The sequence below is a fragment of the Aedes albopictus genome, chromosome 2 (genome assembly GCF_035046485.1).
Source record: "Aedes albopictus strain Foshan chromosome 2, AalbF5, whole genome shotgun sequence".
Lineage (NCBI taxonomy): Eukaryota > Metazoa > Arthropoda > Insecta > Diptera > Culicidae > Aedes > Aedes albopictus.
The window spans coordinates 422,197,202-422,223,726 of NC_085137.1; the positions used below are offsets into that span (position 1 = coordinate 422,197,202).

At 44.0% G+C, this 26,525-nt stretch overlaps 3 protein-coding genes across 10 annotated transcripts in view; all 3 read right to left on the reverse strand.

Moving 5' to 3' along the window:
- Positions 1-26,525, reverse strand: part of LOC109426613 (uncharacterized) — a 678,826-nt gene that overhangs the window by 532,407 nt on the left and 119,894 nt on the right. The window lies entirely within an intron of this gene.
- On the reverse strand, positions 96-4,201 carry LOC134286873 (uncharacterized). The gene is made up of 4 exons (XM_062848566.1): positions 4,052-4,201; positions 3,276-3,580; positions 185-1,589; positions 96-116 (listed from the first exon to the last, which is right to left on the reverse strand). The coding sequence occupies exons 1-4, from the start codon at positions 4,199-4,201 to the stop codon at positions 96-98; spliced, it is 1,881 nt and encodes a 626-aa protein (XP_062704550.1).
- LOC134287353 (uncharacterized) lies at positions 11,672-15,893 on the reverse strand. 5 transcript variants are annotated; one of them, XM_062849038.1, is made up of 3 exons: positions 15,638-15,893; positions 15,484-15,562; positions 11,672-15,423 (listed from the first exon to the last, which is right to left on the reverse strand). In XM_062849038.1, exon 3 carries the CDS (start codon positions 15,241-15,243, stop codon positions 12,016-12,018), a length of 3,228 nt encoding a protein of 1,075 aa, XP_062705022.1. In that variant the 5' UTR covers positions 15,244-15,423; positions 15,484-15,562; positions 15,638-15,893; the 3' UTR covers positions 11,672-12,015. The 5 variants fall into 5 exon arrangements, with proteins under 5 accessions (XP_062705022.1, XP_062705019.1, XP_062705021.1 ...); XM_062849039.1 differs by having other exon boundaries at positions 11,673-15,301; positions 15,356-15,423; positions 15,484-15,893; XM_062849035.1 differs by having other exon boundaries at positions 11,672-15,562.

A 26,525-nucleotide genomic window follows, 5' to 3' on the forward strand; every position in this document is an offset into this window, starting at 1 on the left:
ATAGCAAATGAATGTAAATCTTTGCAGATGAATGGTTGCAACCTTGCTGTGAAATCGGCTGATTGATGGGGATTCGTGCCAGAGTGTTGCTGCCACTAGAGCTCATCAACAGGAAACTATTTGGGGTGAGAACTTCTTGACCAGGAAACTCCAGTGGAACAAACGTGAGGGGACGAGAATTGACAATCATTGAGGCCTCGGCGAGCAGTGTTAGAAGTCCTTCGTCGTCCAGCTTGTCGTGGCACGCCAGAACCTTGAGTGCATCTTTAATGGAGCGAACTTTTCTCTCCCACACACCACCCATGTGTGGAGCTGACGGTGGGTTAAAATGCCATTCTGTTTCAGCATTGGTAAAGGTTCCATTGTCGCTAAAGAAGTTTTGGGGAGCTCCTCGCTTGTCGACAAATCTGCGAATAGCCATCTTGCAGGACTGGATCGTCAAAGAATGCACCACCTCAAGGTGTACCGCTCGTATGGTGAGACAGGTAAACATCGCTACCCATCTTTTAACACTACTGCGTCCCTGCTTCACCAGAAGTGGCCCAAAATAATCAATACCAGTGTGGGTGAACGGGCGTACATATGGCATAACCCGCGGCTGCGGCAATGGCGCCATTCTGGGTGCTTGAGGTTTGGCCTTGTATATTCGGCACCACATGCACTCTTTGATGACCCTCTTCACCACTGATCGAACCTTGGCGATATAGTAGAGTTGTCTCAGCTCGTTCACAACGGTCTCCGTATTGGCATGACCGTATTTAGCATGGAAACGCAGTATCAGCAACTCGGTGACACGGTGACATTTGGGCAGAATTATTGGATTCCGAAAATTGTATGGGTAATACGCCGCCTTCGGGTCGATTCTGCTCTCCATTCTCAATAGTCCTTGTTCGTCGAGGAAAGCTGATAGTTTGGCCAATGGGCTGGACTTAACTAGGCGACCAGTTTTGGTTGGTGATTTGACATTTTTCAATGCTGCTATTTCCTCCTCGAAAGCCTGAGCTTGGACAATCCGCCACAACCCTTGTTCAGCCGACACGTAGTCTTGATGCGTCAACATTGTTATGCGAGATTTAGTTGGAACACGTTGTTTTGCCGAGCAACGGTTAACGAAATGGTATAAGTAAGCTAAGGATTTGACGACATCCTCCCAGCGCGAGAACTTATTGAAATGTATTACCGTATCCTTCGTCATATCCTGGTGTACGTTCATCCTTCTCAATTCGTCCGTTGGTTCACCCACAATAGGTTTTTTCACAGGCCATTCACATTCTGGTTTCCAAAGGAAATCTGGTCCACTGTACCATTTGCTTTGTACGTCGAAGCTGGGACCGCTGCCCCACTTGGTTGCCTCGTCTGCAATATTTAGCCGGGTGGGAACCCAGCGCCATTCTTCCACGGATGTTTCGGCTAGGATTTCCGTAGTTCTGAACTGCACGTAGGGACGGTACTTACGTGGGTCGGCACGTAACCATGCCAGAAGAACAGTCGAATCAGTGTGAAAATACCGCTTTGTAATCTCCAGCGAATGGTTCTCCAAGACGCTTCTCATAAGCCGAACGCCGATAACTCCTGCATTCAACTCGTTTCTGGGAATGGATTGAGGTCGTAATGGAGTTACCTTTACCTTTGCAGCTACCAGTGAACATCGAGGTGCTCCTCGGTCAATTATACGGAAGTATGCGACACTACAGTAAGCAAGCTCGCTTGCATCCACGAAAATGTGCAGCTGTAGAGAACTGTAGCTTTGCTGTTCATAATCGGGAAAATAACAACGAGGAATTTGTACTCGTTGCAAGTCGGGAAATAATCTGATCCAACGTTTCCAGTCCTTGAAGTCCCTATCGTCAATGGAATCGTCCCAACTAGAGGTTCCAACCCGGGATATCCCGGGACAAAAAATCCCGGGATCTTAAAAAATTCGGGATTTCCCGAATCTCGGGATAAAATTTTTCACCGTCCCGGAAGTCCCGGGATTCCCGGGATACACATTTTTTTCGCTTTGATTTGAATTTGGAGAGTCTCTGAAACGTATTCGAAGAGACGTGATTTTTTTTTCGAAAATCGCCTTCCACTAAAAATCACGAAAATGTTACATAACCCACTTCAACTGTGTGTGGACGCATCGAAACTTCTTGTAACTCGACTAAAACGATGCTGGAGCACTTCATTCACGGTTTTGATTGCATCGAAGAGAAACTTTTCGAAATAGGCCTTTCTTATGTTGTTCTTATATTGGACAATGATTTCGAGGTTGCAAAAAAAACATCAGGAAGCTCTTCAGCCGATCAGACTTGCTTCGGAAGCATTGGGAAGACGAGATGCTATATTACTGTCTTTGGAAGGCAGCTTGAGTTTCTTGTATTCGAAACTTACGAAAAGTAACTAAAAAGTTGGAAACGAGCAATTCCATGCAATCACGAAAAGAATCAACAAACGGCGTCAAAAGGAAATAATAACAGCGCTTAAGTTCCTTCAAGGTCTTCCGTCGTAAATGCAAGTGTCAGCAGAACTGGAAAGCTCATTGAAAACGCAAATGATTAAGTTCATCAAGAAGTGGAGTTCGATTGTTGTGACACTGCCAAAGACAGACCGATAATGATGCTGCCGAGTTGAATGCTGGATTGTCCTGTATGCATAACACCTTCGAGCATGCGTGAAGAACTGGAATCGGCTATAAAATAATATGTCAACCTGTCTTAGACTGATTCTGAAATGATTGATTTTTCGAAAGTAATTGCGGAAGAGCTGTCACTTTTTGAGCTACATGATAAGTTGAGCCGGAATCTTAAAATCAAACTCCGGAAATATCTGTTTTAAAAAGCGACCCTCACTGTCCGATGAAGTCATTAATAACATTTGCTTCTTGAAGTCGTATTCTCAGAGAACGAATTCGAATTGATAAGACCAGTTACTTGATTTTAACCATTGATTTTCTTAATTGATGAATAAAACATATTCCTGATCGCAAAAATGTGTTTTTAAGCACATTTAAAAAATTCCCGGGATCCCGGGATTTCCCGGGGCAAGCAACATATTTTATCCCGAATCCCGGGACAACCAAAATGGTCGGGAAATGGAACCTCTAGTCCCAACCGATGCCAGATCTCCAGATGTTCTGAATCAGAATTTTACCGTGTATCGTGAAGCAAGCAATAAGTCCAAGCGGGTCGAAAAGACTCATTACAACGCGTAGCACTTGCCGTTTAGTGGGCACCGTTTCGTCAGATAGGAGTGGAAGGAGGTCTGCATGGAGTTGAACGGTAAATACAAACAAGTCCTGGTTCGGTTCCCACAACATGCCGAGGCCACGTTCGGCCATCGTCGACTTTTCTGCGGTGAAGCTCTTTGTCGTTTGAAACGTTTCTTGACTGTTTTCAGCCCCGACCCGTTCAAGGATTTGCTGAGCGTTGGAGTGCCAGTTCCGGATTTCAAATCCGGCTTTGCTGTGGACCTCACGAACTTCTACCGCCAACTGGACAGCTTCTTCGAGGGTGTTAGCTGGCGGGTGAATTTGGACAGTAGAAGTTTTCGGAACTCTATTTAGCAACTCCAGATGTGCTGTTGGATTAGCTTTAAGCTGTAAATATATTTATAATTAGATAGGTTTTTAGTTTTAAGATCGGTTTTAGCTTACAGATTTCAGTCCACTTTTGTTTACAAATTCACCGTGTAGCCTTTTTATCAATTTTTTGTAGATCTCGTTACAGATACTCTAGATATTAATAATTCATTATAGACACGTATTTCTTTGTATATAATTAAACTACTTACATAAATATTTTAAGACGAAAGATAATTAAGGAAATAATATTTGTTTCTAGAAATAAGTTTTAATAATGCTTTGCGAATTCAATTTTAGCTCTCATCTACACTATCTATTTCTGTTTGTCATTGTCTATTGTGCCGAATTGGCATTCTGCTATGATGACACATCTATCACCATTCTACTGCTTGCCGTCAGAGTAACAGCGCACGGTGTCTTATATAAGGTGGGGACTATCGCCAACATTCCCCGACCCGTATTGCTGGAGACTTCCTTCAGTTATACCATTTCCGGCGTTATCCAGAACCGCCAACTTTGATGCCGGCCGCTGTAGTACTCCACCGCTGGTTTGCACGTCAGCAGCACGCACTCTTCCATCTTTTCCAGGATACGTTCGAAGAACCTTACCGCGGACCCAGCTGTTTCTGATCCCATCTTCAACAATTATCACTAGGTTCCCAACTTCAAGGGGCTTCGTATCCTTAAACCACTTGGTGCGGCGACTAATTGTTGGTAGGTACTCCTTTATCCATCTTGTCCAAATTCTGTTCAGAACCTGCTGCACATGACCCCAGTTGGATCATAAAGCAATTGCTGCATTCACGGGCTGCTTTGCCGGTTGTACTACTCCACTTGAAGTTAACAGCAAAAAATGATTTGGTGTTAAGGCTTCCTCATTTTCCGCGCCTAATGGAACGTAAGTTAACGGCCTAGAGTTGACCATTGATTCGACTTCAACGAGCATAGTGTAAAAGGTTTCATCAGACGGATTCCTAGACGTAGAAAGGGTGTTCAATCCGTTCTTCACTGATCGGATCAATCGCTCCCATGAGCCACCCATGTGCGGAGCCAAAGGGGGATTGAATCGCCACGAAGTATCCTTGTTTGTGAAAGTCTCGGACAAAGTATTGTTCATCTTGAGTAGCTGCTGCTTTAGTTCCTTGCTTGCTCCCTGGAAATTAGTGCCTTGATCGCTGTAGATCTCCTGCGGAGCGCCTCTTCTAGCGATAAATTTTCTGACCGCTAAAATACACGAATCCGTCGAAAGACTGCTCGCCACTTCTAGGTGTACAGCTCGAACTGTCTGGCATACAAACAGCACTACCCATCTCTTCACGTTGCTTCTACCGATGCGAATTAAAAAAGGGCCACAATAGTCTATACCAGTAAAGGTAAACGGACGGACGTATGCTGCAAGTCGACATTCTGGAAGAGGGGCCATCCTGGGAACATCCGGAGTACTCTTATGCACGATGCACCACATGCACTTCTTGGCGACGGTGCGAACAGCATTCCTCAACCCGGAAACATGAAACTTCTGTCTAATCTCGTTTATTACAGTTTCGTTGTTACTGTGCCCATACCGTCGATGGTACCAATTCAATACCAGGTTGGTAACGTAATGGGTTTTTGGAAGAATTATAGGGAACCTTGTGGTATATGGCACGAAATGAGCAGCACCAATGCGCCCATCCATACGCAGCATATCGTCGGTGTCTATCTTCGGCGATAACTTGTAGAGTGGACTTGAACCTTCAAGCCTCGGTGCTTCTCTCGGTTTCATCTGTTGTTGTTTGCTGATCGATGCTATTTCTGCAGGGTATGCCTCCAATTGCACCCAACGGAATATTGTTTCTTCTGCGGTCTGCAGATCACTTCGAGATAAGTGTGCTTCGTTCTCAGTAGGTTTCTGTTTCTCTTTGCCTGAACATTTTGCGCAAAATCGAAGTACATACGCCACTGCTCGCTGAAGTCTTTCCCATTTCGAGAATCGTTCGTAGTCGATCAACGGCGTAGCAGATCCCCGATGATGCGCTATAACTGGGAGTAACTCCTCGGTAGAGTCAGGCTCCGGAAGGTTGTTCGACGGCCACTCCGATTCGTCTTTGTATAGGAATTCTGGACCTGCGAACCATCTCGACTGTTTTTTGAAGCATGGCCCTTCGCCCCACTTTGTCGCTTCGTCAGCAACGTTGAGCCTACCAGGAACTTTCCTCCATTCATTCACTGTTGTTTGACTGAGGATTTCACCTACTCTAACTGCCACAAACTGTCGATATTTACGTTGATCGGACTGGATCCACGAGAGAACCGTGCTGGAATCGCTCCAGATTACCCGACGGTGAATTGCCAAGGTATGACTGTCCTGAACTGATTTCATGAGACGACTTCCTATTACCGCAGCTTGAAGTTCCAGCCTTGGGATAGACAGTGGTTTCAATGGGGCGACTTTGGTTTTCGCAGATACTAAGGCACATCGAACTTGCTCACGATCTACTATTCTAAAATATGCCACGCAGGAGAAAGCTACTAAGCTCGCATCGACAAAGACGTGCAATTCTATGTTCTCCAGACTTGATAGACTATACCCTGGAAAGTAGCAGCGTGGCAAGGTTACGTTATCTAATTGACGAATTGCCCTGGTCCATTCACACCATCGTTTGTTGATCTCGTCCGGGATTTCTTGGTCCCAGTCCACTTTGCTCCTCCAAACATCCTGCATCAAGCACTTGCCATGAACTACGTAAGCTGCCATTAATCCTAGGGGATCGAAAATGCTCATGACGACTCGAAGGATTTCTCGTTTCGTTGGAACTTTATTGCCATTCAGCAAATGTACGATGTCATCTCTCAGGCACAGAGTAAAGGTAAAACTGTCTGTACTGGGGATCCACTGCATACCGAGGACTCTTTCAATGCCAGTGGTTTTGTCCGTGGCAAAGTTCTTAGAGGAACTCACAGAACTTTCCCCGACCCGTTGAACAACTTCTTCCGAGTTGGACAGCCAGTTGCGAAGCTCAAACCCTGCTTTGGAATGAACTTCTTTAACTTCTGTAGCTATGCGAATGGCTTCCTCCTCGGTATCCCTGCTATCTAGATAGTCATCCACGTAGTGGTTGTAGATGATGGCGTCGACTGCTTCTGGGAATTCGGATCTCCATTCTTCGGCGTTGCGGTTTTTTATGTACTGGGCTGAGCATGGCGAACATGTCGACCCAAATGTTGCAACATTGATAACGTAAACGTCGACGGGTTGAAGCGGATCGTCATGCCAGACAAAACACTGTGATTGTTGATCCTGGGGGCAGATGAGAAGCTGGAAAAACATTTCTCTGATATCTCCAACCACAGCCACTTGACGTTGACGAAAACGATGAAAAACAGACTGAAGCGACGTCAAAAGGTCAGGTCCTTTGAGGAGCATTGAGTTGAGTGATACTCCATCAACTTTCGCAGCTGCATCCCACACCATACGTATTTTATCAGGCTTGTTCGGATTCACGACTAACCCTAAAGGGAGAAACCAGGTCCTTCTAGGATCGAAGCACTGCATTTCAACGGTCGTTGCTTTCCGGATGTAGCCTTTCGCTTCCAAATCACTGATATGCTTCCGCACTTTCTCATGTAACGTTGGATCCGCTGTCAGCTTTCTTTCGAGACACTTTAGACGTCGTTCTGCCATCGGACGACTTTCTGGGAACTCAATGTGGTCGTACTTCCACAGCAGTCCCGTCTCGAATCTCCCGGTTTCCGTACGAATCGTTGTCTTCTCCATTATTTCCCGAGCTCGAATATCGTCAACTGCTTCAACTAGAGGCGCCACTTTGACGCCTGTGCATTCATTAGAGAAGAATTCTTCCACCAAATTGTGTAGGTCCTGTTCAGATGGTCCTGCGCAAACATGAAGAAGTCGATGTTCTGGTGGATCTTCTAGGCCTTCCACGTTTCCATAAACTGTCCATCCTAGTTTCGTCTTTGTCGCAACAGGCTCTTTTGGCTTCCCCATCCGCATCTTCAGTGACACCATTAGACTGGTGTTGTCCAGACCAATCAATATGCGAGGAAGTTCTCCACTATAGCTGGTTACCGGAAGTCCTCGAAGATAGGCGAACTGTTGCGCCAATTCATCATAACGAAGAGATTGTGGCGGCAAGCAGAGACTTTTCACTGTTCGTACGTCCTCCAACGTATGCTGCTTGCTTCCATAGATGCCGGAGATGCCCAATTTGACAACTTTCGAATCAGATTCTGTACGTGTGACGTTGTTTGTCCACTGTAGACAAAGGGGTTCCACTTTACCATTGATGCCAAGCTGATCTGCGACGGTCTGCTCCACCAGAGTATATGACGATCCATCATCCAAGAAAGCTAGCACATCTACTCTAGAGTCTTTACCGTACAACCGAACTGGAATTATTCGAAAAAGGGTAGAACGTGGCATTTGACGATGAACATTTATTGTGGCAGTGACCACCGATGAACTTTCACTGGTAGATGCACTCTCCTGTTTATTCGAGTGGAGTAGTTTATGATGTTTTAGCTCACATCCATCCAAACCACAAACCGGAGCTTTGCAAGGCCACTTTCCGTGTGCAGTCAGGCAACGTCGACAGAGCTGTAATTGCTGGACCAACTTCCAACGTTCATCGACGTTCAGTGCTTGAAATTAAGTGAATATGAATGGTACGATCAGTCATCAGCGCCAACCATCGCTACGAACGAACACGCACTGGGAGCAAAGAGAAACCGAACCAAACGCGACCACTATTCCTCATCGGTCAGTTGGCTGGTGAAGCATATTGACTGGTAACGATTATTTCTCACTTGCTGCGGTGAGGCTGAAGATGCGTAAATGATTCAGTGGATTTATTTTTTGCTCAAAACTTGTAAAAACAATCAATTTGTCCATAAGAGAATGATGGACGTGACTATTATAATCGATTTAATTCGAGTTTATGTAATTTGCACTGTAATAACGAGATAAAAATCAAGTATATTCATTGCCGTATACACCGGCGAAGAGAGAGATTCAGAGAGCCGCACGGCGCTGAATCGTCGTTCCTCACTCTCACTCATATTTTTTATTGCTCCCGCTCCCACTTGCTTCTGAAGCATGTTAGCCAGTGAAGGCATATTGCTACCGCTTTGGGTTGAAAAGCGCCAGTCAAAGAAGAGCAAATTTTGATTCGTCTGAGGTAAAACGCTTCAATTTTCAAGCGCTGTCGACGTTATATTTTTGGAACACGTAACACTCCTTCACTTTGTGACCCAGTTTTTCACATACTGGGCACGATTTCACTTGATTTGGCGCTCTCCCCATGATATTGCTTTCACGCTGTCCATCAAGTTGTCGGTTTGCTACCTCCCCGTCGTCGTGGGTATTCAGGAAGCCTTTCCCCTTCGGCTTATCTTGCTTTGTATCGAAGTCGCTACTGAATGTAACGTTGCTTGTAGCGGAAACGATTGTAGACATGAAGTCCCCGAAGGTGCCCAGGTCTACCGTAGGGATTTGATGCTGATATAGAGCCCAATTAAGTTTCACACTTGCCGGCAGCTTGCTTACCATTTCTTGCATAAGGGTAGGATTTGAGAGATGGTTATTCATACCCATTGACCGAAGATGGCCACAAAGATTTTGCACTAAAAGCCCGAAACTGATTATGCTTTCCAATTTATCTGCCCTAGGTGCTGGCGTAGATCGTACTTTGTTGAGCAGAGAGTTCACGACAAGCTCCGGACGGCCATACAAAGTACGCAAAGTATCTAGTATTTGAGGGACAGCGGATGGGTGTAGTAGTTGATAGCTGACCGCACTGAATGCATTTCCCTTCAAACAGCGTTGTAGGCGCATGAGATTCTCCGCGTCTGTATAACCACACATCTGAGTAGAATTAGAATAGCTACTAAAGAAGAGCGGCCAATCCAACGGATTCCCATCAAACTGTGGGAGATCCTTCGGTACAACATGCCGGGCTGCAAGTTGTTGCGCGGTTGGACTACAAACCGTATCGACTGGTGGAAAACTGGGTGCAACCCACGGTGACGAGATCGGATTAGGGTAACTTGGGATACTTGTTACAGAGGAATGGTTCATGGCTAGAGGAACACTAGTTGACACTGACGGATGCGAAGTACCAAGGAAAATACCATTCGTTACGCTAGGGGTGTAGGAGATTGTTGCCGGGGTCGAATTGAACAGAGGATCCCCGAAACGTGGCGGTCCTGCTTTACTCGTCGAAAATGTGACTACAGGCTGTTTCGACCTACCTTCACACGATACCCTACCGTGTATACTCGTGTCGCACGCATTTGATGACTGACGGATATGACTCGGTTGAGTACGGTGACTATGCGTAGTCTGGAGGATTTCAAGTTGACGTTGAAGATCCCGCACTTGCTGCTCCAAATTTGATTGACTCATCAAGGCCGCCGTCGAGATTCGCGAATATACTTTTGATAAGGCTGATTGCTTCGTTGTTGGAGGAGAAATCACATCGTCTTCGGTTGTTAGATGATCAGGATGATACGCGGGAACTGAAACGGCGACCGGTTGTTCAGTGACTTCAATGGATTGGCGACATTCTGGCGAAGTTACTCCACCGATAGCTATGCTGTACAACGAATTCTCATCGGAACTAGCGACGACTTGTGCTTTTTCTGTAACATTGGCTGTCAGAGATGATGTGACTAGTTTGCTACTGGTAACGCTATCCTGTGCAGAGGTTCGTTTCGGGATAGTTCCAGTATACGACGCGGTGGTCACTGGGGTGATGACACTCGTTGTAACTTCTACCGCGGCTGTATTAATCTGGGTTTCCAACCAACGACGTACCGTGCTACTGGTGCTTGGGTTACTACGTAGACTCTTCCGGCTCACACTATCTCCTACCTCCGTTGCAGACTGCAGTATATTGTACTTTTTGCTAATGTACTCCCTCTCTCGTTGCCACTTTTCTTGGTTCGCTTTCCGCTTTAGCTCCAACTCCTGCTGGATTGCTCGTTCACGTAAGGACTGTTCGTGTTCCTCTACTTCACGGATCAACAGATCCTGCACCTGCTTTTCCTCTTCGATTCGCCGTAGTTCAAGCTCAACCAATTCACGAATTCCGGCTGTTGAAGATGATCGTCCCGTTCGTGAAGAAGCTCTAGACGATCGACGTGAACAACGCCCACAGCGGAAACTGCGATCTTTCACTGACTCATCCACCCCCACACAGGTGAAGTGATACCACGAATCACACGAGTCACACTGCACCATCATACGATCGGCAACATCCGGCCGATTGCAAGCTGGGCAATTCACATCCTGTGTGGATTCCTCCTCCGTGAGCATTCGCACAGAGCAATTAGGCCGACGTCCACTGTTCGACATCGTTCGTTGTCGCAGAACGAGCTACGAGTGTCCGAATAACCTCAAACAGATTGTTGAAATCTCTTAAAGTTTGTTAGCTGGCGGGTGAATTTGGACAGTAGAAGTTTTCGGAACTCTATTTAGCAACTCCAGATGTGCTGTTGGATTAGCTTTAAGCTGTAAATATATTTATAATTAGATAGGTTTTTAGTTTTAAGATCGGTTTTAGCTTACAGATTTCAGTCCACTTTTGTTTACAAATTCACCGTGTAGCCTTTTTATCAATTTTTTGTAGATCTCGTTACAGATACTCTAGATATTAATAATTCATTATAGACACGTATTTCTTTGTATATAATTAAACTACTTACATATTTTAAGACGAAAGATAATTAAGGAAATAATATTTGTTTCTAGAAATAAGTTTTAATAATGCTTTGCGAATTCAATTTTAGCTCTCATCTACACTATCTATTTCTGTTTGTCATTGTCTATTGTGCCGAATTGGCATTCTGCTATGATGACACATCTATCACCATTCTACTGCTTGCCGTCAGAGTAACAGCGCACGGTGTCTTATATAAGGTGGGGACTATCGCCAACAGAGGGTATCTCGGCTGTCTAAATAGTCGTCCACATATGTGTTCTGTATAATGGCTCTCGCTGCCTCGGGGTAATCCTTCTCGTACTCCACTGCATTCAAATTTTTCGCATAGTGAGCTGAACACGGTGAGCAGGTAGCTCCGAATGTCGCCACGTCCATCACATACACGTCCGGGGTGGATTCGGGGTTAGCACGCCACAGAAATCTCTGTGATTGTCTGTCCTCCTTCCTGATGCGCAGCTGATGAAACATCTGCCTGATATCGCCTGTTATACCGTACTGCCTTTGACGAAACTGGCAGAGAACTGACATGAGTGGAGTCAGTAAATCCGGTCCGGTTAGGAGCATGGAATTCAAAGAAATTCCTTTAACGCTTGCAGCTGCATCCCACACAATTCGTAGCTTTTCGGGCTTGCGTGGATTACGAACAATTCCAATCGGCAAATACCAAACGCGTCTTGGATCAGACTCTTGCAACTCTTCCTTGGTAGCCTTGTGGGCGTATCCCTGGTGCTAATAATCAGCTATCTGAGCCTCGACGTTTATTTGGAGTTCCGGGTCTGATTGTAGCCGACGTTCTAGACATTTGAGTCTTCGTTCCGCCATACCGTAGCTTTCTGGGAAGTGCACGTCATCACTCCTCCATAGTAATCCAGTTTCAAACCGGCCGGATTCTGTCCGCCGAGTAGTCTCTTGCAGTATCCGTCTAGCTCGCTCGTCCTCTTTTGATTCTGGGGTTGATGCAGCGGTTATGCCAAGGTGTTCCACATCAAAAAAATGTTTCACAAGATCGTGAAGACGTTGATCAGCAGAGCAGTCGCACACGTGAACCATCATACGGTTGTAGGCATGGCTTCCGCGTTGTCCACCGAAGATCGTCCAACCCAACTTTGTCTTGATGGCCACTGGTTCTTCATCTCGTCTCTCTCGCTTCTTCAATGGCAACTTCAGTCGCGCATTATCTGCACCAATCAAAATCCGTGGAACTGCGTCGGTGTAGCTCTGGATAGGTAGACCACGCAGATGTGGAAAATGCACCGAAAGCTCAGTGTAGTTTAAACTTTGCCGAGGCAGGCCTAGGTTGTCCACGGTTTGTACTTGTGACAACAAATGTTGAGTGGTTCCGTCACCTGATATACAGACTTTAACTCGTTTGGATACAGATTCTTTACGTGTGACGTCGCTGGTCCATTGCAAACAAAGCGAGCTCTCTTCTCCATCCAGGTCGAGCATGTCGGCGATACTACTTTCGAGGAGCGTTACGTTCGAGCCGTCGTCAAAGAAGGCGAAGGTCGTAACCGACTTTCCGTTATGGGACAGTGTCACAGGAAGTATTTTGAAAAATGTGCCATGTTGTTGGCTGCGATGAGTGGTGACGACTCCTGACGAACCAGGCCCCTTAGGTCCTGAGGGGGCCGGTTTCGGTTTCCCCGGATGCAACAATTTATGGTGCATATCTCCGCAGCCGTCCATACCACAGGGCTGTGAGGTTCTACACGGCCATTTACCATGGCACGTTAAACATCTCTGGCACATGTTTCGTTGCTCCACCAGTCTCCACCGTTCTATAATCGTCAGTGAACTGAATTTGTCGCAGTTCTTAATTCTATGAGCGCCACTTTGGCACATCAAGCACAGCTTTTGCTGCATCTCGGGCTTCGTTCTCGATGAACTTCTGGTATCGACTTCAGCAGAATGCGTGTGGACATATCCGCTTTTCTCCTTTTTCTTGCCAGACCGGACCACATCATCTTGAGGGTTGGATTCGAAAGGCATTGCAACTTGACAAGCGGCTGTCTTCATCGACGAAACGAAGTCGCTGAACGCTTTCAACGTGACTTCAGGAATTCGCTGGGTATGTAGACCCCAATCCAATCGAATACTTTGGGGAAGCTTACCGACCAGTTCCGTTAGAAGCATGGGGTTGGAAAGATGGGCTTGCAAATTGGCGGCTTCTATGTAGGTAACGAGATTGCGCACCTCGCGCCCGAACGTAATTAGCGTGTCTAATTTATTAACGTTTGGAGCAGGCGCGTTCCTGATTTTGCTCATTAAGCAATGTACCAACTGATCCGGACGGCCACATTCATCGCGTAGTGTGTTGATTATCTCGGGGATGGCCTCCGGCAGAGTTAAGATACTATGTACCTTTTCCCTGGCCTTCCCGACCAAGCACTTCTGCAACCTTGCAAGGTTCTCGTCCGGCTGTATGCCGCACATCGATGTCGTAGACTCAAACGCACTCAAAAACATGGGCCATTCTAACGGATCCCCGGAAAATTTCGGTAATTCCCGGGAAACCACATGGCGAGCGGCCAATTGCTGTGGGTTTATTATTCCGGCGAATGAATTCTGCACCGGGTACTGTGGCTGCCAGTACGGTTGTTGCCAGTAGGGTGGCATTGGCTGCTGGTACCACGAATGAGACGCTGGGTCACTCTGTGACAGTTGCGGTGGAGCTACGTAGCACGACGGTTGGGGAGGAATCCTGTTTGGCGGCGCGGGCATGTGACCAACATCAGCTGAAGCATCTCGGATGATCGGTTGCGAAGAATTCAGCCAAGAACGAGGTGGGTCTCCGTTGCCGGGATGTCTCGAGAAACCAACTCGATGCTCCATTACTCTAGGCTGGTTAGCGTGAAGCGAAGGCATCGTCGAACCCGAGGGGTCTACCGGAGGCGGAGGTAACTGGTGGCTGCTAGATGTGTTGATGGGAGGAAGAATTGACGTTGTCATCGGAGGAAGCGATGGCTTAATCGGGCAAAGCGATGGTTTCAGGTTGTCCACCGGGCATACTGGCGGCATCCTCGATGCCGTTCTTAACGGACCCTCTGTCGAAGCGAGTTCCTGCGCCATTGTGCCTAACGAATATATCGGAGGTGGTGCTGGCAACGCGGGATAATATGACACTGACTTGCTCATTGGTGCCGGTTGAGACTGAGGATGAACTGCACCCAACACATTCGGCAAGTGCGACGAATCCGGTTCCGCAATACGCGACGAATTCACAAGCGGAAATGATGTCTCCGGTATTCCAGAGGGTTTGGTTGGGGGAAGCAGGTGCTTCGGTATGCCCAACGGTGTGTTGGAAGAGAGATGACTTACTTGTTCGTTCGTGGGAGTCACAGACGGCTGTTGATGATCGGTAGGCCGTTCGTGTTGCGAGGTTTGGGTGTTAAGAGGCGGCGGAAGAATTTTCGTCGTGGCTCCGGTTCCTACCTGACCCGTGAGTATTGGGGTAGAGGTTTTGCCGGTTTGCGGCGGATGATTCTCAATCGCTCTGTTTGCTATTGTAAAGTCCTGATCAGCCACCCAAGTTCCTACTCTGCTCCGTCGGCTGCGATGACTCTCGTGACTTCTAAGGCTGCCACCTACCGATTGCCTAGCCTCGATTTCGGTTTCTAGCTGATGCTTCGCAGCTAGGAACTCCCTTTCTCTGTCGGCTTGCTCCTTGCGTATTTTGTCCTCTAGCGCCTTGGCCTCCTCAAGCTGCTTCAATCGTAGCCGTGCGCTGGATGCATTCGAGTTCTCGGATCCAATCGTGCCGCAAAACGTCGAGCAGTTGGGGCAACGCCACGAGCGATCACAGATAGAAGCTTGCACGCCGGCACAGCTAAAATGCCACCAGCCGTTGCATTTGTCGCAGGCCACCATATCCTCTGCGTTATCGGGACGGTTGCAATTCTTGCAACTATGTGTGCCTTCCTGCATAGTGGGGTTAGGGTTCGATGCGCTCATCATGACTCGTTAATTTCGAGTTTGTTAAACTTTTTCGAAGTCCGAGCGAAGCGCGACTCGACTGAAATTTTATTCATGTTATTAAATTGGCAGATTCACAATATTCAGTACTTACAATTAAGTTTTCCAATGATGACGCACAAATAACCTATAATAGCCACTAAGCGAACTGGTGATGGGAACCTATATGTTTCAAAGGACAGCATAAATACTTTAATCTGGTCCGAAGTTACTGCTACTTACGGTTAGCACCTGATCGTAAATTCGCACCGGTAACGAATCGCTCTCCACCATAAACTAAAGCGTAATTGATACTGAATGACTGCAAATCGTATATAGGTTTAGGTACAAATCATCGGTACTAGCTAATCGAATTCATGAAATTTATGTTATTTACCTGTATGATTGCTTAAACATATATGGTAATACAGTAGGCAATTACTAGAGAATAGTTTTACTATATGTAGTCCAATAATAGCGTAAAGTTTAAGGAATATATCGGTTATTTAGAAAGATCACTATTTTGTGGCAACAACGTGTAGCAATTCTTTGTGATTTATCCATATAGGTGCGATCTGTCAAATCGCTTACTATTGTCTTATTGATATGTAGTAGACCAACCGTCGATCCAAAGGGCCTATCCGACCCGTGCGTTAACACATGCAAACAAACAAAAGTTATTGAACAATGAATGTGGGTGTATACATTTTTGACCCATTCTCACCCCCAAGGACGGAGAAGCGCTTTTAGACATTTCTCCAGGAAATTTTTCAGGAGTTCACTCAGATAAGGAACTCTATAAAACGCACCAAAAATTCCTTTAGGAATTGCTTTTTAAATTCCTCCTGCTATTCGTTCAGGAATTCCTTCAGGTTAATTCCAGGATATTTCCAAAAGTTTCATCATTTGGTAGTTCTCCGAAAATAATTCTTCAAGAATTTCTCCAGGGATTCCCTTGAGAAATTCTTACTAGGACACCTCGAGGGTTTGCTCCAGTGATAGTTCCAAGGCTTTTACTAGCATACCGTACCAAACTCCTACAATTTTACATAATGCTTACACCTTGGCTTAGTGATATTGATTATGGTTGCTAAGTTTCCTTTGGTAACAATGTGTTACCGCGTTTGAAGCGCATTTGGGCACCTTTTGCGTCTTCAACGCACATAGCAACATGAGGGAAATAGCAGAGTTCAATGTCTTTTTGATACAGTACTCTGCGATTAAAATCTATTGATTCAATAATTGAGAAGCACTCTTCTGCGTACGATGAATCCATCTAATAAGTGCCAATCAGACCCATCTTAGCCTAATAGAGCATCCCATAGATAAGTGCGAAAGAATAAATATTCATGGAACGAACGAACACATTTCCTTTATGCAACCTTCATCGAACGTTATCGATAAGCTTTTGCGGAAAATTCAACCGAGAAAAGGGGAATCCAGTCTCCCTTGCGGTATCGATTTTATTTACCCCAACAGCAGCAACCAACCCATAGAGAGGTACAACCTAAGCTTCAATCATTCATAAACCCTGGTTTCACGCGTCACTGGAAAACAAGTTGATCCCTACCACAGAAAGTTGGTACGTGTTTTCGTTCCACTTTGCCGGGTCGTAGCTTTCAAAACCGGCCTGGCCTGTCACAAGAGGCGACGTCGCTTTTCTGGGCCATGTCCCACCGAAGGGACACTTTTCAATTTGGAGCCCTTCTGGATGCTGCAGTCTCCCTGCGCCGTTCTGCCCATTCAATTCGAGAGCTCATTCACTTTTTTACGGCAGCTTCAATCGTAAAATAAATTTTCAGTTTGCATTCCTGCAGAGAGGAGCTCTTTCTCGCTTTCACTCTTGGTCCCCACAACCGTCGGTGTTGTTGATTTGGGCCCTCCTGGGGGATTGTGTTTGTTTGGTTGAATTAATACTCCAAATGGACAGACACACTGAAAGGGCAAACAGGCGTATTATTGTTCACGATAATGAAATTAGTTTTGAGCCATTCTGGGATTTTTGAATGAGCTTATTCGTAACATTATAGCTACTGAGATTCAATCCTCCTGGACTTCTTTCAAAATTACTCCAGGGATTCCAGCGAGATTTATTTCAGGCATTTCTCCAGGAATTCGTCAAAAGGAATTCCTACAGGAATTGCTACAGGAATTCCTCCAGGTACTTCTGCAAGAAGTTTTTCAGGGATTTTCAAAGAATTTATTTCAAGAATTCCTCCAGAAATCCTTCTATGAATGCCTATAGAATCCTTCAGGAGACCTTTAGAAATTCTCAAAAAATTACTCCAGAAAAACCTTCTAGATTTCTTCTAGGAATTTCTTTAAAAAATGTTTTTGGAGTTCCACTAGGAAATCCTCTAGAATTTCCCCCTGAAATTACTCCGGAAATTCCGTTAGGAAGTCCTCTAGGAAATATTCCAGGAAATCCTCCAAAAATTCATCAAGGAGTTTTTTCATCCTGGAATCCCTTCAAGGCACTGCCAAGAATTCCTTCAAGCATTCCTCCAGAAATTCTTCCAAGAAATTCTCCAGGAATTCATCCAAGAATCCCTCCAGAAATTCCTCTGAGAATTCCTTCATGAATTCTTCAAAAAAAAAAAACCTCCAAAAGTACCTCCAAAAATTCTTCAGGAAGTCCTCCAAAAGTTTCTGCTAATAATCCATTCAAAAATTTCTCCAGGAATTTCACAAGAAATTCCTTCAAAATTATTCCAGGAATTTCTCCAAGCATTCTGCCAAAAATTCCTAAAAGAATCCCTCCAGGAATCTTTCAAAAATTCCACCTAGATTTTTTCCAGATAATCCTCCAAAACCTCTGCAAAGATTTCCTGAAAGAATCCCTGTAGGTATTCCTCCAAGAATTACACCAGGAATTCCTCCAAGAACTCCTCTAGGAACTTCTCCAAGAACCCTCTAGGAGTTTCTCCGGAAATTTCTCAGCGAATTCCTCCAGAAACCTGCAAGAAATCCTCCAGAACTTCTTCCAAAAATTACTCCAGGGTTTCCAGCGAGATTTCTTTCAGGCATTTATCCAGAAATTTATCCAGGAATTCGTCAGTCAATTTTTCAAGGAATTCCTGCAGAAATTACTACAGGACTTCCTCCAGAAACTTCTTCAGGAAATCCTCGAAGAATTCTTCCAGGAAATCCCCCAGGGATTTTTAAAGAATTTATTTCAAGAATTCCTCCAGAAACTCTTCCATGAATGCCTCCAGGATCCTTCAGGAGGCCTTCAGAAATTCCTCAAAAAATTACTCCAGGAAATCCTTTCAGATATCCTCCAGGAAATCCTTTCAGATATCCTCCAGGAAATTCTTTAAAAAATCTTCTTGGAATTCCACTAGGAAATCCTCTAGAAATTTACCCAGAAATTACTCTGGAAATTCCTTTCGGCAGTCCTCCAGGAATTCCACCAAAAATTCCTCAAGGATTTTTCTCATCCAGGATTCCCTCCAAGACACTGCCAAGAATTTCTTTGAGCATTCCTTCAGAAATTCTTTCAAGAATTTTTTCAGGAATTCCTCCAAGAATTCCCCCAGAAGTTCCTCTAATAATTTCTCCATGACTTCCTCCAAGAAAACCTACAAAAGTTCCTCCAAAAATCCTTCAGGAAGTCCTCCAAGAGTTTCTGCCAATAATCCATTCAAGAATTTCACAAGAAAATCCTCGAAAATTATTCCAGGAATTCCTCCAAGCATTCTGCCAAAAAATCCTAAAAGAATTCCTCTAGGAATATTTGAAAAAATACACCAGAATTTTTCCCAGATAATCCTCTAAAACCTCTGCTAAGAATTCCTCGAAGAATTCCTGTAGGTATTCCTCCAAGAACTCTTCTACGATTTTTTTCCAAGAATCCTTCTAGGAGTTTCTCCAGAAATTTCTCAGTGAATTCTTCCAGAAACCTGCAAGAAATCCTCCAGAACTTTTTCCAAAATTACTCCAGGGATTCCAGCGAGATTTCTTTCAGGCATATTTTCAGTAATTTCTACAGAAATTCGTCAATTATTTTTTTTTTACAGAAATTCCTCCAGGAACTACCTCAGGAATTCCACGGAAAATTCTTCCAGGAATTCCCCCAGGGATCGTCGAAGAATTTATTTCAAGAATTCCTCCTGAAATTCCTCTATGAATGCCTCCGGGATCCATCAGGAGAACTTTAGAAATTCCTCAAAAAATTACTCCAGGAAATCCTTCCAGATTTTCTCCAGGTATTTCTTTAAAAAAATCTCCTTGGACACTGCTCAGAATTCCTACAAGCATTCCTACAGAAATTCTTCCAAGAATTTTTCCAGGAAGAAGAACTCCAAGAATTCCTCCAGGGAAACTTCCAAGAATTCCTCCAGAAACTTCTCTAAGAATTTCTGCATGAATTACTCCAAGAAAACTCCCAAAAGTTCCTGCAAAAGTCTTTGAGGAAGTCCACCAAGAGTTTCTGCCAATAATGCGTCCAAGGATTTCTCCAGGAATTTCTCAAGATATTCCTTGAAAATTATTCCATTCCTCTGACAAAAAATCCTAGAAGAATTCCTCCAGGAAAAATTCCATAAAGATTTTTTCCAGATAATCCTCTTAAACCTCTGCAAAGAATTCCTCGAAGAATTCCTGTAGGTATACCTCCATGAATTTCTTCAGGAATTCCTCCAAGAACTCCTCTAGGAATTTCTCCAATAATCCCTCTAGGAGTTTCTCCAGAAAATTCTCAACGAATACCTACAGAAATTTGCAAGAAATCCTCCAGAACTTCTTCCAAAAAATGCTCAAGAGATTCCAGCGAGATTTCTTTCAGGCATTTCTCCAGAAATTCAACCAGGAAGTCGTCAAGAAATTTTTCAAGGAATTCCTACAGATATTACTACAGGAATTCCTCCAGGAACTTCTTCAAGAATTCCTCGTAGAATGCTACCAGGAATTCCCCCCGGGATTTTCAACGAATTTATTTCAAGAATTCCTCCAGAAATTCCTCCATGAATGCCTCCAGGATCCTTCAAGAGACCTGTAGAAATTCCTCAAAAAAAAAAATACTACAGGAAATCTTTCCAGATATTCTCCAGGAATTTCTTTAAAAAATCTTCCTGGAATTCCACTAGGAAATCCTCCAGAAATTTCCCCAGAAATTACTCCGGAAATTCCTTTAGGAAATTCTCCAGGAATTACTCCTGGAATTCCACCAAAAATTCCTCAATGATTTTTTTTTCATCCAGAAACCCCTCCAAAGACACTGCCAAGAATTCCTTCAAGCATTCCTCCAGAATTCTTCCAAGAATTTCTCCAGGAATTCCTCAAAGAACTCCTTCAGAAAATTCTCTAAAAATTCCTCCATGAATTCCTTCATGAAAACCTCCAAATGTTCCTCCAAAAATCCTTAAGGAAGTCCTCCAAGGGTTTCTGCCAACAATCTGTCCAAGAATTCCTCCAGGAATTTCTCAATAAATTCCATGAAAATTCTTCCTGGAAAAATTATTATTATTATTGGCTCTTTATTATGGGGATTTTCAGCCCGAGGCTGGTTCATCCCCGCTCTTCCAGGAATTCCTCCAAGCATTCTGCCAAAAATTCCTAAAAATATCCTTCAAGCAATCTTCCAAAAATTTCACCAGGAATTTTTATAGATAATCCACTAAAACCTCTGCAAAGAATTCCTCGAAGAATCCCTGTAGGTATTCCTCCAAGAATTTCACCAGGAATTCCTCCAAGAACTCCTCTAGGAATTTCTCCAAAAATCCTTCTTGGAGTTTCTCCGGCAATTTCTCAGCGGATTCCTCCTGAAATGCAAGAAATCCTCCAGAACCTCTTCCAAAATTACTCCAGGAATTCCAGTGAGATTTCTTTCAGGCATTTCTCCATAAATTTCTCCAGGAATTCGTCAGGAAATTTTTCAAGGAATTCCTAAAAATATTACTTTAGGAATTTTTCTTGGAATTTCTTCAGGAATTCCTCGAAGAATTCTTCCAGGAATTCCTCCAGGGATTTTCAAAGAATTTGTTTCTAGAATTCCTCCAGAATCCTCCAGGAAATCCTCCAGAAAATCCCCCAGAAATTATTCCGTAAATTCCTTCAGGAAGTCCTCCAAGAATTCCCCTTATTGCTCGAAGAATTTCTCCAGGAACTCCACCAAGAATTCCACAAAAACAAAATTTCCAAGAATTTATCCAGAAATTCCTTCAAGACATCCTCCAAGAATGCCTCCAGGAATTTCGCCAGAAATATTTCCAGGGCTTTTTTTCAAGAAACTCGTCCTAAAAATTCTCCAGAAATTCCAGAAAATTACTGGAGGGATTCTGGGATGAATTGGTGGATGAAATCCTGGAGGAATCCCTGGATGAATTTCTGGAGACACCGTGGAGGAATAACTTAAGGGATTCCTTGATGATCTCCTAGATGAAAAAGCAGTTATTCCTGGAAGAATTTCTGGAGAAATTTCCCGGAGAAATTCCCTGGAGGAATTCCTAGAAGAATCCCTGGTAAACTTCCTGGAGGAATCCCACGCGAAATTTCAGGAAAAACTTCTGGACAGATTTCCTGAAGGAGTTTTCAGGAAACTTCTGGAGAAATCCTTGGGGGACAATCGAGGAATCCTCGGGGAACTCGCGTGAAATCCTCGGGGAACTTCTGGAGAAATCACTGGAGGAATTCTTGGAGGAATTCCTGGAGAAATTTTTGGAGGAATTCCTGGAGGAATTCCTGGGAAAATTCCTGGAGGAATAATACCTGGAAAACTTCCTGAAGGAATCCCAGGAGAAATATCTGGAAGAACTCTATCAAAAATTACTTGGAGAAATCCTTGAAGGACACCGGAGGAATCCACGGGAAACTCCCAGAGGATATCCCGAGAAACTTCTGCAGGATTTTTCGAAAGGTTCTTCTTCTTCTTTATAACTCGACGTTCGCATTGGAACTTGGCAAGCCTGTCTTCAGCTTAGTGTTCTTAGAGCATCCCAAGTAACACACTTGTTACATAAGAGTTACAGCGCGCAGGTTTTTGTTGCGCAGAAGTCACAATAACTTCCCAGGTAACCACTAAGCATTTGAATAAGCCGTGTATCAGCCCGTATTATGCATTTAAACTGCTTGCTGCCCTACATAAGCAGTTCGAATGCATAACTGCCTTGAGTTAGCATAAGCTGTGCTGCTCAAAAGCTTTTGGCTGTTAATTAGCATTTCAACTGCTTGAAGTGTTTTCACTTGGGAGCAATCAGAATGCTTTTCAACTGCTCCTTAAATGCTAGGAGCAAAAAGGTTGGGAGATATGTTACGCATTTGGCAACACATATTGTCTCTCTCTTACAGAGCCTATGCTTCTGTTTACAAATTTGTGCATCTTATTTGTTCCTTCATTTTCCCCTACTCATCCAAAAGCACCAAAGAAAACATTACTGCAGCTGGATTGGATTGGGAACTTGCCCACCAAAAAATCACCAATTAGATTATAGGATTGTTTGAAAGAGGGAAGAATGAATCATATTCCACAGATATTTAAAAGAAGGGATCGTAATGCTCTACCATAATGAAATATCTCAATGAAAACAAGTTTTGGATGTTAAATCTGCAGCTGTTATCGAATCATTCTTTATATTGGCGATTAAATCAACGCACGCCACCGGAACAGCTGTAGCATCGTGGATCAGGAGCAACAGAATCAGAAGCAGAAATAATTCATCAATCTCCGGATCGTAAGTTCAAACCTACATCACTACAAAAATCAGCAAAAAAGTACCACCTAGCACCGGCTGGAATATGGAAGGACGATGAAGCGGGGAAGCAGGCTGAGAGAACGAGAAGCAGACGTCAATCTATTTTTGTATTTTTTTTTTTGCTCGACGAGGCGTTACGCTTCTTTGACATTTCGTCACGACGTTCCTGAAGGGATAGCACTAAGACAGCACGTTATTTTGCCAAAACCTGCTGTGAGGTAGCTGTAGTATATTGGCCGACGAACATTGATGTGCGTACCTTATGCCTATTTATACCTTGATCTGTTTCACATCATTATCTGTGCGCATACCTTTGGCAACATGACCTTGATGGGAACAAGTGATAAAGGGAACCAAAACAACAACATTCGTTGCTAGCAGCGGAGACGGACGGTCACAATATTACAAGTGGCGACGAGGATTAAAAAGAAAAAACGAGGTAAATATAAATACAATCCACGAAAACTGCAGGGGTCGGATTATCAACGGATTGATGTGGACAAGCAGATGTTCGCGAGCGATGCAAGTGACTGGGTGAAAATGTTAAGACGCGAGAATTTGGATGAATTCTCCGTGGGGTTGAGCTTTGCGAGAATCAGAGTGATTCTCATGGAGTTGGTGGAAAATCCGGAGGGATTTCCCCTGTTTATTTGCGAGAATTGAAAGAATTCTCCTGGGGGCAAAGCTCAAGAGAATTAAAGTGATTCTCATGGCGTTGGCGGAGATCGGAAGGATTTCCCCAGTGAAGGAGAATTGGTTGAATTCTCTGACGAAATATCTCGGCGGAAATCGGCAGGGTTTCCCATGTTAACTCTGTGAGAATAGTTGGAATCCTGAAGGTTGGGGAAGATGGATAGTCCCAATGAGTGGCTTCCCGGAAATACGAAGCATGCAATAGGAAATGGAAACAGGGGTTTCCACCATGAGGTGAATTTTGTACATGATGAATTTGTGCAACAATGCGATACGACTGCGCAGGCAGTGCTAGGATTGGTTCAACGGGGTGCATCGTGGCAAGGCGCTAATTATGAAATAACTCCGCAGACTGTTTGCGTGGCTTCTCAACGTTGCTTTGTAGAGGAATTAGTGTGATTTAATAGTGATGGATGTCTTCAATGTTGGCATGGATGAGATTCGCTTCGAAAAGCGGAGCGAGAACAGTTGAGAAAGAAAACATTCGGCACGGAGAGGATTGCACGTCGCGTGTGTCGACAGTCCTGCACGACTTTTTGGAGGAATCGGAATAGTTTGAGTATTTAACACACCTATAAGCTTTTGTAATGTGTCGTGATTTTTACCATGAATGGAGGTTGAATTGAAGGTTACTCAAATTTGCTGCCATTAAAGCACCAGTGTAGGGGTCTCCAGTTAGCCTAGTGGTTAAAGTTATGAATCGCCAATCCGAAGTCGGCGGGTTCGATTTCCGTTCCAGTCGGAAAATCTTCTCGACTCCCTGGGTATATTGTGCTTGCCTCACAATATACACATTCATGCAATGGCAGGCAAAGAAAGCCTTTCAATAAAAAAAAACTGGAAGTGTTCAAAGAACATTAAGTTGAAGCGAGGCAGGCCAAGTCCCAGTGGGGACGTAGAGTCATAAAGAAGAAGGAGAAAGCACCAGTGTGTGTTTTGACTCGGAATGTGCCTGATTAGTTAGCCATTCTTTAAATACGTGTCGACACTCTTCGGTATGCAGTATAGTACTCCAAATGTGTAATGGTTATCATTTAGTCTGGATAGCAAGGTAACATGTCTATCTCGAGTCGGAGAGTTCAATTTGTGGTTGGTCAAAGGGCCTTGAGGATGAGAAATGTTTCTTATTTATCAAACATTGTGAAATAACAAAGTGTTGCCTGTCAGGTGCATGAACTCATTCAGCGTTAAGCGGAGTACGTTTTTAAGTTGATAGAATTTTGCAAGCTCATTACTTTTATGGAGTAACAGGCAGAGAGAGGATGGGTCAACTGCTTTAGTTACAAACGAAATCTTTGAAGTTTGTGAGATACTGAAGTTTTGTGAAAGGAAAAGAACGACTGTATTGTACATGTGTTGTAAGTTATTCAACGGTTGAGAAAAATAGACAATGCATGGCATTAGCTCTAATGTTGCAAACCAGCCATTTGGACATTCGTTCGAAGGACCAAGATATACAAAGCGGAAAATGGGTATTCAACAAGACAATGCAATGCTGGAAGTGGAAGTGCTCATTGAACAGTAAGCTGAGAAGCGGATTTCGTCTTAGTTAGAACGATACGCCAAGTAGAAGAAGATAGCCCTTTGAAGCTATGTACTGGTGCATGCATGCTTGTGTGACAGAAAATTTTACAGGAGTTGACGTTTTGAAACGAGAAGCTCAATATAGTTATCAACACTGTTCTCGTTTTGTAAAATGGCATATTTTTGTCACTTGATAGACAAAGTAGTGCATTTCATGCAGCACTGTCTGTAACTTTCATAGGTCTAAAGTTACACAGTAGTGGTAAAAGACTAGCAATCAATGATGGCAAACCATTGGGAAGCAATTCAGCTTGCATTCGGCGACAATGTTGAGAACATACGTTAGTACATGAAATTCGAAGGCCTTGAGCTCGAGTATGATTGACCATCCGTAGTTGACATTCCAGTAACAACAGATCAGCTACGCTTGCACAAAGAACTAATGAGATGACTGATTGGGACTAACAGTCCTCTTCAGTATGTAAGTATTAGGGTTGTTCTATTCTTAGTCGAGAATTGCTTAGCACGTCAGATTTGCAGCAGGAGTTGATAATGCCATTCTTTTGCCCACAGCAGACCGTATTTATATCTGCGGCTGTACTAGTTTAAACAAGGTGTTGCAGTCTTTGGAGATGACTGTTTGGCGGAAGTTCACGATTGTGTTTGGATGCTGTTTGATAGGTAAGGTATAGACATTGTGTTAAGCAACTAAAAATATGATAGACAGCACAGTTTGCGGGTTTAAGATTTTCAGGCTGAATTTGACAGGTTGAATTTACTATGTTGTCAAGTTGGAAGAAAGAGAAACGGATTATCAGACCCATTTTCGGTTCTTGGGATGGCTATGAACAATGAACATACACGCATATATACAGAAGTTTAATTAAAAAAAAATAAAAGGAGTATAAGTCATATTGGCACTTCTTCGAAGAAGGACTTTGTACAGCAGGGAGCGATCAGGAATTACTTGGCATATCTGAAGTTGTTTTATTGGCTAACGTTGGAAAGGATGCTCAACTAATTATAGTTGATGTGATAAGTTCAGATAATTGTTAATCTCATTGTGCGAAACATATTTAGAGATATTTCAACAATATGATACAGTGACGATCCGTTCGTTGAGAGCTCGTTAGATGGGCTGTCTCGATGGTTGAATGTTCACTGGTTGGGGCAAAACCCAACTAAAAAGCACTGTCAATGTCAAAATAGATGTCAAAACGAGTTTGACGTCTGACCGCCGTCGCATCACAGCTCCTGTATACAGAACGTTTATGCAAGTATGTGAGTGTTCCGTGACGTATTTCTCGTCACTTGCGTGTGTCTAGAGCATTTTGATCAGTTGTCAGTTGCCCCAACGAACGAACACGATTCGCTAAT

What these genes read in the sequence shown, in the direction of transcription:
- LOC134286873 (XM_062848566.1), bottom strand. Translation starts at nt 4,201, where the DNA reads ATGGGATCAGAAACAGCTGGGTCCGCGGTAAGGTTCTTCGAACGTATC. An exon ending in TCTGGATAACGCCGGAAATG is followed by an intron (nt 3,581 to 4,051) that starts GTATAACTGAAG and finishes ATATATTTACAG; the next exon opens with CTTAAAGCTAATCCAACAGC. An exon ending in TGGGAACCGAACCAGGACTT is followed by an intron (nt 1,590 to 3,275) that starts GTTTGTATTTAC and finishes ATCCATTCCCAG; the next exon opens with AAACGAGTTGAATGCAGGAG.
- LOC134287353 (XM_062849038.1), bottom strand. Translation starts at nt 15,243, where the DNA reads ATGATGAGCGCATCGAACCCTAACCCCACTATGCAGGAAGGCACACAT.